At 46.9% G+C, this 14,973-nt stretch overlaps 1 protein-coding gene across 1 annotated transcript; it reads right to left on the bottom strand.

The window, feature by feature from the left end:
• Positions 1–1,661: 1,661 nt before the first annotated feature.
• etsrp (ETS1-related protein) lies at positions 1,662–13,897 on the bottom strand. The gene is made up of 7 exons (XM_072461535.1): positions 13,816–13,897; positions 6,930–7,072; positions 6,801–6,894; positions 5,563–5,796; positions 3,972–4,154; positions 3,332–3,450; positions 1,662–2,751 (listed from the first exon to the last, which is right to left on the bottom strand). The coding sequence occupies exons 1-7, from the start codon at positions 13,895–13,897 to the stop codon at positions 2,503–2,505; spliced, it is 1,104 nt and encodes a 367-aa protein (XP_072317636.1). The 3' UTR covers positions 1,662–2,502.
• Between the last annotated feature and the right edge of the window lie 1,076 nt (positions 13,898–14,973).

Genomic DNA, 14,973 nt, shown 5'->3' with positions numbered 1-14,973 from the left:
AAAACAAAATATTGCCTGCACATTCGTGCTCTTGAACATGTCGTCAGATCTTTGAAGCTGAAAGCAGGGAGGGGCCTGGTCAGGACTGGGAGGAGCCACAGGGGGCGCTAGTGCACTCTGTCCTTGTGCTCAGGCAAGAGGAGAGGAGGAAGTACACAGTGTTTTCTGCTGTTTGTGAAGAACTATGACTGCAGCAGTGTGATACCATGATCTAAAGTATCATCCGATAATCAAAAAAACTTTTTTTCTTTCATATTTTGTGTTTTTGCTTTTCAGATAATTATCCAGTGACTTTGTGTTTCCAGATCATACGACTAAAACTGTTTGTGTTGTCAGAATGGCAGCTATTGCAGCTATTGCAGCTATTGCAGCTACTGCAGCTATTGCAGCTATTGCAGCTATTGCAGCTACTGCAGCTATTGCAGCTACTGCAGCCACTGCAGCTACTGCAGCTATTGCAGCTACTGCAGCTACTGCAGCTATTGCAGCTACTGCAGCTATTGCAGCTATTGCAGCTACTGCAGCTATTGCAGCTACTGCAGCTACTGCAGCTATTGCAGCTACTGCAGCTACTGCAGCTATTGCAGCTACTGCAGCTATTGCAGCTATTGCAGCTACTGCAGCTATTGCAGCTACTGCAGCTACTGCAGCTACTGCAGCTATTGCAGCTACTGCAGCTATTGCAGCTATTGCAGCTACTGCAGCTATTGCAGCTACTGCAGCTATTGCAGCTACTGCAGCTATTGCAGCTACTGCAGCTACTGCAGCTATTGCAGCTACTGCAGCTATTGCAGCTATTGCAGCTACTGCAGCTATTGCAGCTACTGCAGCTACTGCAGCTACTGCAGCTACTGCAGCTACTGCAGCTATTGCAGCTACTGCAGCTATTGCAGCTATTGCAGCTACTGCAGCTATTGCAGCTACTGCAGCTATTGCAGCTACTGCAGCTATTGCAGCTGCAGCTATTGCAGCTACTGCAGCTATTGCAGCTACTGCAGCTACTGCAGCTATTGCAGCTACTGCAGCTACTGCAGCTACTGCAGCTATTGCAGCTATTGCAGCTACTGCAGCTACTGCAGCTATTGCAGCTATTGCAGCTATTGCAGCTACTGCAGCTACTGCAGCTATTGCAGCTATTGCAGCTACTGCAGCTACTGCAGCTATTGCAGCTATTGCAGCTACTGCAGCTCAGGTTCAGTTGTGATTGAAGTTTACTTTAGCTCATTAAACAATCATTCTCTCATAATCATTGTAAAAGAGGATTCAAATTTGTTAAGAGTTGTTGTTCATAAGAGTTTTGTTTATAAGAGTTCTTCTATTGAGAAGTGATCTGTCCTTTTCCTCTGTATCTACTGCAGTGTAACACCAAAATGTCCCCATGTGTGGACAATAAAGGAATGTCTTATCTTACTCTTAAATATATAAACTTAGACCCACAGAGTAGAATGATCTAATGATGATTGAATGAATATTAAAATCACCTCGTGCTGTGTATTATCATCTCTCTGAAGCTCGTGTAGATTCAATAAACACTTAATAATAATAATAATATTAATAGTAATAATAATAATAAAAACAGGACTTGTTCTGATTTATTCTGGAGCAGATTTTAGGTGTTGGACTTGAACAAATAAACATTTAAATATATAACACGTTATAAAGATCTTTACTTCCAAATGCATTTAATAAACAGTGTTTCTTCTGATACAGAGGTAGAACGAGTTTTGTATAAAAAATAATGAAATGCACAAAACTCTACAAAAGTATTTACAAATGTACAAAACATTTGGGACGACAGAGGTTTTTCATGTAGTGCTTTGGCCCTGAGGTACATTTACTCCCCCTGGTGGAGCTCAGGAGTATCACACGCTTCAAGTCCGGCCTTCATTTAGTGCCACATTGGACTGGTTTATGTTTTTAAGTTTAGCGTTTGTTTAGTCCTGGTTTATTCATCCCAGTTGTAGTCCTGGTTCAGTTCAGATGTTATTACAGGTTTAGTCCAGTTTTGGTCCAGTTTAAGTCCCGGTTTAGTCAGGATTTAGTCCAGTTTAAGTCCAGGTTTAGTCCAGTTTTAGTCCAGGTTTAGTCCAGTTTAAGTCCTAGTCTAGATCTACGGTTACTAAGTTACGTCTCAGTTCTGTAGCTCTTGTCGTCTGTTTGGTTGAAGTCCAAATAATACTAGTTTAGTCCTTGATTTGTCCTGAATTTGTCCTGTTCTAGTCCAGGTGTAATCCTGGTTTAGTCTGTGCTATGATCCTTTTTCCTTCAGGACGTCTCCCCGGAGCGCCCCGGCGTTCTTCATCAGGACTTCTCCCCGGAGCGCCCCGGCGTTCTTCCTTCAGGACTTCTCCCCGGATCGCCCCGGCGTTCTTCCTTCAGGACTTCTCCCCGGAGCGCCCCGGCGTTCTTCCTTCAGGACTTCTCCCCGGAGCGCCCCGGCGTTCTTCCTTCAGGACTTCTCCTCGGAGCGTCCCGCCGCCGCTCAGTCTCTCGGCGTCATCACTACGAGCCCCAGTGGCCGTCCGCCGCCGCCGCCGCCGTCACACCCGTGGACGGGCCGTTGACGCTGCTGACCACTTCCTGCGCGGTTTTACCCAGCATGCCCTGCACGTCGCACACAAAGCGGTAGACGTAGCGCTTGCCGGCGGTCTTGTGGATGATGTTCTTGTGGTAGTAGTAGCGCAGGCCGCGGCTCAGCTTCTCGTAGTTCATCTTGGGCTTGTTCTTGCACTGACCCCAGCGTTTGGCCACCTGCGACGGGACGGGACAGTGCGTTAGAGTGACCCTGAAACACCTGAAACACCTCATGAAGCAACACCGTGGAACCTTCTGGAGGTGGCCAGACCCCCAAGGAAACACAAAGCTAACATTACCAACCAAACTTTACGGACTTCTTGTTCTGGCTCAGTTCAGAACAATAGTGATATACCGTTTAAAGCCATGATGTGGAGTATTAGAGCAAAAGGAACAATATTTCCATGGAAACAAGGAGGTGAAAGCTCCCCCAGGCCAAGTACGAGTCAGGTTTGTGGAGATGCAGCTGCCCACACTAAAGACTCGCGGTTTTTCAGTGCAATAATATCAATGTAACAAAGTCCTGTCTGATCAGAACTGCTGTCTGATGTTCTCAGGATGTTCTTTATAGTTACTACAGACGGACTAAAGGACTAAACCATGAAGATAATAAAGTCTTCATAATGTCTTCTTCAGAGACTGAATGCCCCTGTGTCTCCAGGAGGTTTTACTCTGCACTTTGGACGCTCGACACACGTTTGTCTCTCGGTTCGTCTGCAACGTTAGAGCGGCGTGTTCACAATGAGACGCTCGTTACCTCCGATGGGTCGGACATCTTGAACTCCCAGCCGTCTCCGGTCCAGGCGATGAAGGTCTGACATGTGGAGTCCAGCAGGAGCTCCAGGAGGAACTGCCACAGCTGGATAGGACCGGAGCCTGAAGCACAAAAAACGGCGTCATCGGGCGAGCGACGGCTGCACGATTGCGGTCGACCAAATGTTTGATCAGATGACGGAAGTTTAAACAGAAGTCAAGACGCTTCGTTTTCAATCCGAGAGTCTGCGAAACGACCCCATTGTTAGCATTCGATTGGCTTGATCCCCCACTGGCCCAAGGCGTGAGGACACAGTTGTAAACAGAGGGTTGATTATGCCTTAAACCTCCTTTTCCGTTCACAAAAATGGTCTCTTTTGCACATCTTTTCCTCGCGCTTACGATCTGCACCTCGCTGTCCTAAACGCTTACGGCGAGCGAGACTTTGGAGGGCGGTTTCACTGTTTTATGTACAAGACTTAAAGGTTTTTGAGTCATTTCTGATCTTAGATAAACAGTCTGGACCGGCACACACGTTTGGCTGATACTTTTATTGTGACGCGTTTCCATTTCCACGGTTGCGGTTCATGTTTATCACTCGTGACAACGGGCGGGGCACGGTGTGCGGTTGAATGCATGGTTACCTGGATATGCCGCCATGGCAGAGATGGGCCCGTCCCGCTCTGCTCTGTGCGTCGGGGCAGTTCTGCGCTTGGCCACACGGGGGCAGTACGAGGGGATGGAGGCGGCGGGAGGCGGGGCAGGAGAGGCGAAGGACGAGTATTCGGACCAGTAGTCCGGACAGGCGTAGGACGGGTCACTGACAGCTACAGAGAACAAACGATGAACACGTTATTTCAGATCACATTATTCGAATCAATGAATGTGTTGATTTAAAATAGATGGTATTGTTAGGCCCGAGCGCCACAAGCTGGCGAGAGGCCCATTAGTTCCGCAAGGCTGCAAAAGTGCGCACGAAATCGAGCGCGAGGCGCTCGCCCACTTCCAAACACTCACTAACTCCTCCCTCACGCACATCCCGTGCATACTAATTAGTTGTAGGAAAATGGAACATTACCGTTGTAAACGGGCGAAGCCCGTGCAAAAGTGCGCACTAAACAAGCGCTCATATAAAGCGCTCGTTTGCGCTAAGTAGCTCACGAATACCTTCCCCATCTCTTGCATGTTCCGTGCATATGAACATGTAATTCAAAAATTGAACATTATTACTCAAAATTAACAAAAGTACCCGTCAGTGACCAGGGACCCACACCATGAGGTAGGAAAGCGCGAGCGCTTTCCGAAAATGTATAGTTTATGATATTTGAAAAATGGGGGGGGGAAATTCGGAATATTCTTCTTTCTTTCTTTCTTCTTCTCGGGACAAACCCCCTATTTTTCACCCAGTGAACATTGATGAAAAGTCACCAACATTTGCACATCTCTAAAAATTGTGCCTCTCTACATTCTGGCTATCTCCTTTTTTTTCTCAAATCTTACAAATTGGCGCGTCAGCGCCCCCAAATGTAACAAAAATGCATTGAGAGATAGGAAATGATCAAAGAAAAATCTGATCGTAGAATCATGAAATTTGGCGCAGAGGTAGATGGTGATAAGACAACTAAAAATGATTATTACGGTAATGCCGTCAGCCCAACCAAATGTCGGCCATATTGGTTAAAAAATGGCTAAGCATGATTCAGGAGTTTTTCCAAATGTCGTACTTTTACGAACTCCTCACAGGGCGTTGGCCCTAAAAAGCTGAAATTTGGTGAAAATGGTGCTGAGGAGTGGGACATCAAAAGTTATTCAAATTACTTTGATACCTGTCACGGTCTCTGTGCGGCGAAGCCGCAAACTGTAGCTAGAATTTCAGAAATCTCCCAAATTTTAAATGTTTAGTTTTGCAAAATTTTACGAAATTTGACACAAAATTCAATTTTAGCATCCCGATCAAAAAAGTCAATGAGACCCATGTCATAATTGTTATGGCTTTGCCGTAACGATGACAGAAACCTCCCATGTTATTCCAATGGGGAAATCGCCAGAACATGTTTACACTCTAGACTTTCACGAACTCCTCCTGGGGCGTTAGCCCTATTAACCTGAAATTTGGTGAGACTCATCTTCAGGGGTGAACCGTCAAAATGTATCCACATTTTTATTCAAAGAGTCAGAGAACCTTTTTTTATACATCTACAGTGGGTTTATTCCATGTTCTGGACATTTACTCACCTTGTCCGGAGCTGTAGGGGCTCTGGCTGGAGCTGTAGGGGCTGTAGGGGCTCTGGCTGGAGCTGTAGGGGCTGTAGGGGCTCTGGCTGGAGCTGTAGGGGCTGTAGGGGCTCTGGCTGGAGCTGTAGGGGCTCTGGCTGGACTCGGCGGCTGGGCTGAAGTGCCTGCTCTGGGGCACGAGGCTCTGGTACAACAGGCCCGGATCCTGGAACGACGCCTCTGAACTCAAAGCGTCTGGGGAAAAAGGGACAAACAGTTGAACACATGAGAAACAGGTGGAAGTCGGTTAAGAGTCCACAAACTCGCCCCCTGCAGTTCAAACGAGGCTATAAACAATGGCTGCTATCTTCAAAGTTGCAATGCATCTTCATGAAGAGTCCAAAATGAATAAGTCTGGTTACAATAAATCGACTTTAAAACATTGGAGGAGCACAAACTGTTCATCAGTGCTTGAGTAACGACTGAACAAAATGCAGTTATACTTTACTATACTTTTATACTTTACTGTCCTTTTATGCTTTACTGTCCTTGTGAACGTTGTAGTAATATTTCATGAGGTAATGTGACTTGTATGAGTGTCATCTCATTGACATTCAGTGGTAGAAAAGGTTTCAAAAGTATAATCTGGACACAAAATAATTTTTCGTGTCCACACAACCTCCCCTCAATCTACAACGGCCTCATAAAACATAGGCAAAAATCAACCCAGTCAAAAGATATTGAGGTTTTTCACAGCTCCGAGGGGAAAAAACACGGTAAACACGGACAGGGCAAGTTTCAGGTATAACTCCTCCTCTTTGGGCTGGACCAATCAGAGCTCAGGAGAATACAAACGCTGTTTCCATCAGATTCAAAATGGATTGCAATGGATGAAAACTTTGAAACCCAAGAGCAATAACACTGAAATATATACTTCTGTAATTCATCCATGACACGGACTGGACCACAAAATATGACCTCATACGTCATGATTTTCCCCTCCATCCCATGTTGGGAAATGGGAGGTTTTGTTTATAAGAGTTTTGTTTATAAGAGTTTTGTTTATAAGAGTTTTGTTTATAAGAGTTTTGTTTATAAGAGATCTTCTACTGAGAGTGTTTTTCAAACTTCTTATAAGTGATCTGTTCTTTTCCTCTGGATCTACCTGTGTTGTATCAATGAAATACCCCATGTGGGACAATAAAGGATCTTATACCATTGCTTCTCCCTGATAGGTCGACATGAGTGGGACGTCTCACCGTTGGGGTACGAGCTCCACCAGCTGAAGTCCTGACACGAGTCCAGGTTGTAGAGCTGAACATCTCCACACGTCACTGCAGAGAACAACCAAACCTGCTCAAACGTCTCCAGAGCCAGACGTGACACACTGGAATGTTCTCCGTGTTCGTACCTTTGCTGCTGCTGCAGATCTGGTTTGGTTTGGTCTGGATCTCGGTCAAACTGAACTCGGGCCCCTGAAGTCCGGACTTACTGGGGTCTAACAGAAAAGACAGGTCTTCATCACCAAAGTCTAAAAGACATAAAGCACCAAACGAGACGGGGTTAGAACCAGAACCAGGTTCTGATTTAGTCCTGGTTTAGTCCTGGTTTAGTCCTGGTTTAGTCCTAGTTTAGTCCTGGTTTCGACCTGGTTTAGTCCTGGTTTAGTCCTAGTTTAGTCCTGGTTTAGTCCTGGTTTAGTCCTAGTTTAGTCCTAGTTTAGTCCTAGTTTAGTCCTGGTTTAGTCCTGGTTTAGTCCTAGTTTAGTCCTAGTTTAGTCCTTGTTTAGTCCTGGTTTAGTCCTAGTTTAGTCCTGGTTTAGACCTGGTTTAGTCCTGGTTTAGACCTGGTTTGGACCTGGTTTGGTCCTGGTTTAGACCTGGTTTGGACCTGGTTTGGTCCTAGTTTAGTCCTGGTTTAGTCCTGGTTTAGTCCTGGTTTAGACCTGGTTTAGTCCTGGTTTAGACCTGGTTTAGTCCTGGTTTAGTCCTAGTTTAGATCTGGTTTAGTCCTGGTTTAGACCTGGTTTAGTCCTGGTTTAGTCCTGGTTTAGTCCTGGTTTAGACCTGGTTTAGACCTGGTTTAGTCCTGGTTTAGACCTGGTTTAGACCTGGTTTAGACCTGGTTTAGACCTGGTTTAGTCCTGGTTTAGTCCTGGTTTAGACCTGGTTTAGCCCTGGTTTAGACCTGGTTTAGTCCTGGTTTAGACCTGGTTTAGACCTGGTTTAGACCTGGTTTAGCCCTGGTTTAGACCTGGTTTAGACCTGGTTTAGACCTGGTTTAGTCCTGGTTTAGTCCTGGTTTAGACCTGGTTTAGCCCTGGTTTAGACCTGGTTTAGTCCTGGTTTAGACCTGGTTTAGCCCTGGTTTAGACCTGGTTTAGACCTGGTTTAGTCCTCTCTCGCCGCTCGTTTCCGGTGGTGATGAGCGACAGGAAAAGGGCTGTGTGGCGTTTAGTGTCCATTCAGCAGCAGGAGACGTTTCAGTGTCGTGTTGTGAATGAGGAGGAGGAAACAGGGGGGCCAGGGGGGCCAGGGGGGGCCAGAGGGGGCCAGAGGGGGCCAGGGGGGGCCAGGGGGGGCCAGGGGGGCCAGGGGGGGCCAGAGGGGGCCAGGGGGGGCCAGGGGGGGCCAGAGGCGGCCAGGGGGGGCCAGGGGGGGCCAGAGGGGGCCAGGGGGGGCCAGGGGGGGCCAGAGGGGGCCAGAGGGGGCCAGGGGGGGCCAGGGGGGGCCAGGGTCTTTGGGAGGTCTGGGTTTGGTCCGGTTTGGAGAGGAAAGGCCTGAGCGGGGAGTGGACTGAGTCGAGCTAAATCTGTCTGAAAGGAAGTCTGTGGCTCCTGATTACGACCGGAACACTGCGGGACTAAACCAGGACTAAACCAGGACTAAACCAGGACTAAACCAGGACTAAACCAGGTCCAAACCAGGTCTAAACCAGGACTAAACCAGGACTAAACTAGGACTAAACCAGGACTAAACAAGGACTAAACTAGGACTAAACTAGGACTAAACCAGGACTAAACCAGGTCTAAACCAGGTCTAAACCAGGACTAAACCAGGACTAAACCAAAACTAAACCAGGTCTAAACCAGGTCTAAACCAGGTCTAAACCAGGACTAAACCAGGTCTAAACCAGGTCTAAACCACGACTAAACCAGGACTAAACCAGGTCTAAACCAGGTCTAAACCAGGACTAAACCAGGACTAAACCAGGTCTAAACCAGGACTAAACCAGGACTAAACCAGGACTAAACCAGGTCTAAACCAGGTCTAAACCAGGTCTAAACCAGGACTAAACCAGGTCTAAACCAGGTCTAAACCAGGTCTAAACCAGGACTAAACCAGGTCTAAACCAGGACTAAACCAGGACTAAACCAGGACTAAACCAGGTCTAAACCAGGACTAAACCAGGTCTAAACCAGGTCTAAACCAGGACTAAACCAGGACTAAACCAGGACTAAACCAGGTCTAAACCAGGTCTAAACCAGGACTAAACCAGGTCTAAACCAGGTCTAAACCAGGACTAAACCAGGACTAAACCAGGTCTAAACCAGGTCTAAACCAGGACTAAACCAGGACTAAACCAGGTCTAAACCAGGACTAAACCAGGTCTAAACCAGGACTAAACCAGGACTAAACCAGGACTAAACCAGGTCTAAACCAGGTCTAAACCAGGACTAAACCAGGACTAAACCAGGACTAAACCAGGTCTAAACCAGGACTAAACCAGGTCTAAACCAGGACTAAACCAGGACTAAACCAGGTCTAAACCAGGTCTAAACCAGGTCTAAACCAGGACTAAACCAGGTCTAAACCAGGTCTAAACCAGGTCTAAACCAGGTCTAAACCAGGACTAAACCAGGACTAAACCAGGACTAAACCAGGACTAAACCAGGACTAAACTAGGACCAAACCAGGTCTAAACCAGGACTAAACCAGGACTAAACTAGGACTAAACCAGGACTAAACAAGGACTAAACTAGGACTAAACCAGGACTAAACCAGGTCTAAACCAGGTCTAAACCAGGACTAAACCAGGTCTAAACCAGGACTAAACCAGGTCTAAACCAGGTCTAAACCAGGTCTAAACCAGGACTAACCCAGGTCTAAACCAGGACTAAACCAGGACTAAACCAGGACTAAACTAGGACCAAACCAGGTCCAAACCAGGTCTAAACCAGGACTAAACCAGGACTAAACTAGGACTAAACCAGGACTAAACAAGGACTAAACTAGGACTAAACTAGGACTAAACCAGGACTAAACCAGGTCTAAACCAGGTCTAAACCAGGTCTAAACCAGGACTAAACCAGGTCTAAACCACGACTAAACCACGACTAAACCAGGACTAAACCAGGTCTAAACCAGGTCTAAACCAGGTCTAAACCAGGACTAAACCAGGTCTAAACCAGGACTAAACCAGGACTAAACCAGGACTAAACCAGGACTAAACCAGGTCTAAACCAGGACTAAACCAGGTCTAAACCAGGTCTAAACCAGGGCTAAACCAGGACTAAACCAGGACTAAACCAGGTCTAAACCAGGTCTAAACCAGGACTAAACCAGGACTAAACCAGGTCTAAACCAGGTCTAAACCAGGTCTAAACCAGGTCTAAACCAGGTCTAAACCAGGTCTAAACCAGGACTAAACCAGGTCTAAACCAGGACTAAACCAGGACTAAACCAGGACTAAACCAGGTCTAAACCAGGACTAAACCAGGACTAAACCAGGACTAAACCAGGTCTAAACCAGGACTAAACCAGGTCTAAACCAGGACTAAACCAGGACTAAACCAGGACTAAACCAGGTCTAAACCAGGTCTAAACCAGGACTAAACCAGGTCTAAACCAGGACTAAACCAGGTCTAAACCAGGTCTAAACCAGGTCTAAACCAGGACTAACCCAGGTCTAAACCAGGACTAAACCAGGACTAAACCAGGACTAAACCAGGACTAAACTAGGACCAAACCAGGTCCAAACCAGGTCTAAACAAGGACTAAACCAGGACTAAACTAGGACTAAACCAGGACTAAACAAGGACTAAACTAGGACTAAACTAGGACTAAACCAGGACTAAACCAGGTCTAAACCAGGTCTAAACCAGGACTAAACCAGGTCTAAACCAGGACTAAACCAGGTCTAAACCAGGTCTAAACCAGGTCTAAACCAGGACTAACCCAGGTCTAAACCAGGACTAAACCAGGACTAAACCAGGACTAAACTAGGACCAAACCAGGTCCAAACCAGGTCCAAACCAGGACTAAACCAGAACTAAACTAGGACTAAACCAGGACTAAACAAGGACTAAACTAGGACTAAACTAGGACTAAACCAGGACTAAACCAGGTCTAAACCAGGTCTAAACCAGGACTAAACCAGGACTAAACCAGGACTAAACCAGGACTAAACCAGGTCTAAACCAGGTCTAAACCAGGTCTAAACCAGGACTAAACCAGGTCTAAACCAGGTCTAAACGACGACTAAACCAGGACTAAACCAGGTCTAAACCAGGTCTAAACCAGGACTAAACCAGGTCTAAACCAGGACTAAACCAGGACTAAACCAGGACTAAACCAGGACTAAACCAGGTCTAAACCAGGACTAAACCAGGTCTAAACCAGGTCTAAACCAGGACTAAACCAGGACTAAACCAGGACTAAACCAGGTCTAAACCAGGTCTAAACCAGGACTAAACCAGGTCTAAACCAGGTCTAAACCAGGACTAAACCAGGACTAAACCAGGTCTAAACCAGGTCTAAACCAGGACTAAACCAGGACTAAACCAGGTCTAAACCAGGTCTAAACCAGGACTAAACCAGGTCTAAACCAGGACTAAACCAGGACTAAACCAGGACTAAACCAGGTCTAAACCAGGTCTAAACCAGGACTAAACCAGGACTAAACCAGGACTAAACCAGGACTAAACCAGGTCTAAACCAGGACTAAACCAGGTCTAAACCAGGACTAAACCAGGTCTAAACCAGGACTAAACCAGGACTAAACCAGGACTAAACCAGGTCTAAACCAGGTCTAAACCAGGACTAAACCAGGTCTAAACCAGGACTAACCCAGGTCTAAACCAGGACTAAACCAGGACTAAACCAGGACTAAACTAGGACCAAACCAGGTCCAAACCAGGTCTAAACCAGGATTAAACCAGGACTAAACTAGGACTAAACCAGGACTAAACAAGGACTAAACTAGGACTAAACTAGGACTAAACCAGGACTAAACCAGGTCTAAACCAGGTCTAAACCAGGACTAAACCAGGACTAAACCAGGACTAAACCAGGACTAAACCAGGTCTAAACCAGGTCTAAACCAGGACTAAACCAGGTCTAAACCAGGACTAAACCAGGACTAAACCAGGACTAAACCAGGACTAAACCAGGTCTAAACCAGGACTAAACCAGGTCTAAACCAGGTCTAAACCAGGACTAAACCAGGACTAAACCAGGACTAAACCAGGTCTAAACCAGGTCTAAACCAGGACTAAACCAGGTCTAAACCAGGTCTAAACCAGGACTAAACCAGGACTAAACCAGGTCTAAACCAGGTCTAAACCAGGACTAAACCAGGACTAAACCAGGACTAAACCAGGTCTAAACCAGGTCTAAACCAGGACTAAACCAGGTCTAAACCAGGTCTAAACCAGGACTAAACCAGGACTAAACCAGGTCTAAACCAGGACTAAACCAGGTCTAAACCAGGACTAAACCAGGACTAAACCAGGTCTAAACCAGGTCTAAACCAGGACTAAACCAGGACTAAACCAGGACTAAACCAGGACTAAACCAGGACTAAACCAGGTCTAAACCAGGACTAAACCAGGTCTAAACCAGGACTAAACCAGGACTAAACCAGGTCTAAACCAGGTCTAAACCAGGACTAAACCAGGACTAAACCAGGACTAAACCAGGACTAAACCAGGACTAAACCAGGGCTGAACAAGGACTAAATCAGGACTAAACCAGGTCTAAAGCAGGTCTAAACCAGGACTAAACCAGGACTAAACCAGGGCTGAACAAGGACTAAATCAGGACTAAACCAGGTCTAAACCAGGACTAAACCAGGGCTGAACAAGGACTAAATCAGGACTAAACCAGGTCTAAAGCAGGTCTAAACCAGGGCTAAACCAGGACTAAACCAGGGCTGAACAAGGACTAAATCAGGACTAAACCAGGTCTAAAGCAGGTCTAAACCAGGACTAAACCAGGACTAAACCAGGGCTGAACAAGGACTAAATCAGGACTAAACCAGGTCTAAACCAGGACTAAACCAGGGCTGAACAAGGACTAAATCAGGACTAAACCAGGTCTAAACCAGGACTAAACCAGGACTAAACCAGGTCTAAACCAGGTCTAAACCAGGACTAAACCAGGACTAAACCAGGTCTAAACCAGGTCTAAACCAGGTCTAAACCAGGACTAAACCAGGTCTAAACCAGGTCTAAACCAGGACTAAACCAGGACTAAACCAGGTCTAAACCAGGTCTAAACCAGGTCTAAACCAGGTCTAAACCAGGACTAAACCAGGACTAAACCAGGACGAAACCAGGCCCAGAGCAGACCCTGTCCGGCTGTGATAGTGAGACAGTTTCCTGGTCTGAAGGACAGAGGAAGCTGCTCCTCTCTGGACACAAACATCTGACCAAAGGTTTAACACAGTCAGTTAAGTCCTGGTCCTGCTCTCCAAAGCAGACTATGAAAATGAGACAGCCGTGTGCTGCCTGCATCAAGCCGGACACACAAGCTGAAAGCAGCGCTCTGATTGGCTGTTCTCGGGTGGTCCACCCCAGGTTAGCTCCTCTAAAGCGATGAGCTAACCAGTCAGAAAGTGAAGCTCATGAGCCCAGTCCTGGTCCTGGTCCTGGTCCTGTCCTAGTCCTGGTCCTGTCCTGGTCCTGTCCTGGTCCTGGTCCTGTCCTGGTCCTGGTCCTGGTCCTGGTCCTGTCCTGGTCCTGGTCCTGGTCCTGGTCCTGGTCCTGTCCTGGTCCTGGTCCTGTCCTGTCCTGTCCTGTCCTGGTCCTGGTCCTGGTTCTGTTCTGGTCCTGGTCCTGGTCCTGGTCCTGATCCTGTTTCTGTTCTGGTCCTGGTCCTGTCCTGGTCCTGGTCCTGGTTCTGGTTCTGGTTCTGGTCCTGGTCCTGGTCCTGGTCCTGGTCCTGGTCCTGGTCCTGGTTCTGTTCTGGTCCTGGTTCAATCCTGATTAAGTCCGGTCTCAGTCCGGTCTCTGTCCGGTCTCAGTCCGGTCTCAGTCCTGGTTCCTTGACTGACCGTATGCTGTGAAGTCCAGTCCGATCGGGACCTCTTGAGTCCTGAAGTTCTCGCTGTAGAATCCACTTTGACAAATCTCCATCTGAAAGTCCAGAAACAGCATCAGTTTCAGTGAAACACTTCACTTTACTTAAGTAAAAGTATCAAGTACTGTGTCCAAGAAGTACAACGTCTGACAGGTCAGGACCCGGTCAGGACCCGGTCAGGACCTGGTCAGGACCTGGTCTTGGACCCATAAACTCTAAGTCACATAAAACATACTTCATAAACATGTTTAGCTCTGATTATTCCATATTTGAGTTCTTGTTCATTCATAGAAACTGTACTCACAGTTATTCTTCTCTCTGTCTCTCCGTCTCTCTGTCTCTCCGTCTCTCTCTCTGTCGCGTGTTAAAGGCTCGTGTCCCGGGACGTGTCCCACGGCGTAAAATCCCGTGCGCGGCGCAAACTTCAGACTGACTCAGAGTCTCTGTCCGGACTGCGCTTTTATACCGCGCAGCGGGGGCGCGCAGGAGGGGGCGGGGGCGTGCAGGAGGGGGGCGGGGGCGTGCAGGGGGGGGCGGGGGCGCGCCTCTGCGTCGTGACCGTGACGTCCTCCACGCGCCGTCACGTCTCCTCACGAGCGCCACTGACGTAAAGTCTGTGAAGCCTGAGTGGGACAAGGAGGAAAAGGAGGACAAGGAGGACAAGGAGGAGGACAAGGAGGTCAAGGAGGAGAAGGAGGAGAACAAGGAGGAGACAAGGAGGAGGAAAAGGAGGACAAGGAGGAGAAGGAGAAAAAAGCAACAAAAGCCGCTTTAGGCCTGAACCAACAACACTTAAATAAACATCGGGAAAGAGAAAAAGTGAATTATGGCCAAAATCTGAAATATGTTGATAATGTTTTAAAACGTGTTCAATAAAAATGAATGTTTGACAATCAAATAAAGTGGAAACTAAAATAATCTTTGGTTATTGATTAGTGACTTTCTCACGGTTTCCTCAGTGTAAACATGTCTTTATCCACATTTAGTTTAGCATTTATTTTAAAAAGTCACTTCACGCAGAAAGTTGAAAAAATTGAAAAAAAAAATAAGAGTCAAAACGTTTCTAAAAGAAGACTACTAGAAAAATAAAACCTTTATTGTTTTAAGTGGATCGAGATTTAACGTGCTTCTA

Source organism: Eucyclogobius newberryi, unplaced genomic scaffold (genome assembly GCF_026437365.1).
Source record: "Eucyclogobius newberryi isolate DKJ021-1_F unplaced genomic scaffold, fEucNew1.0.hap1 SCAF_3, whole genome shotgun sequence".
Taxonomy (NCBI): domain Eukaryota; kingdom Metazoa; phylum Chordata; class Actinopteri; order Gobiiformes; family Gobiidae; genus Eucyclogobius; species Eucyclogobius newberryi.
The sequence above is the reverse complement of the archived record's forward strand: the minus strand, read 5'-3'. Positions and strand labels throughout refer to the sequence as shown.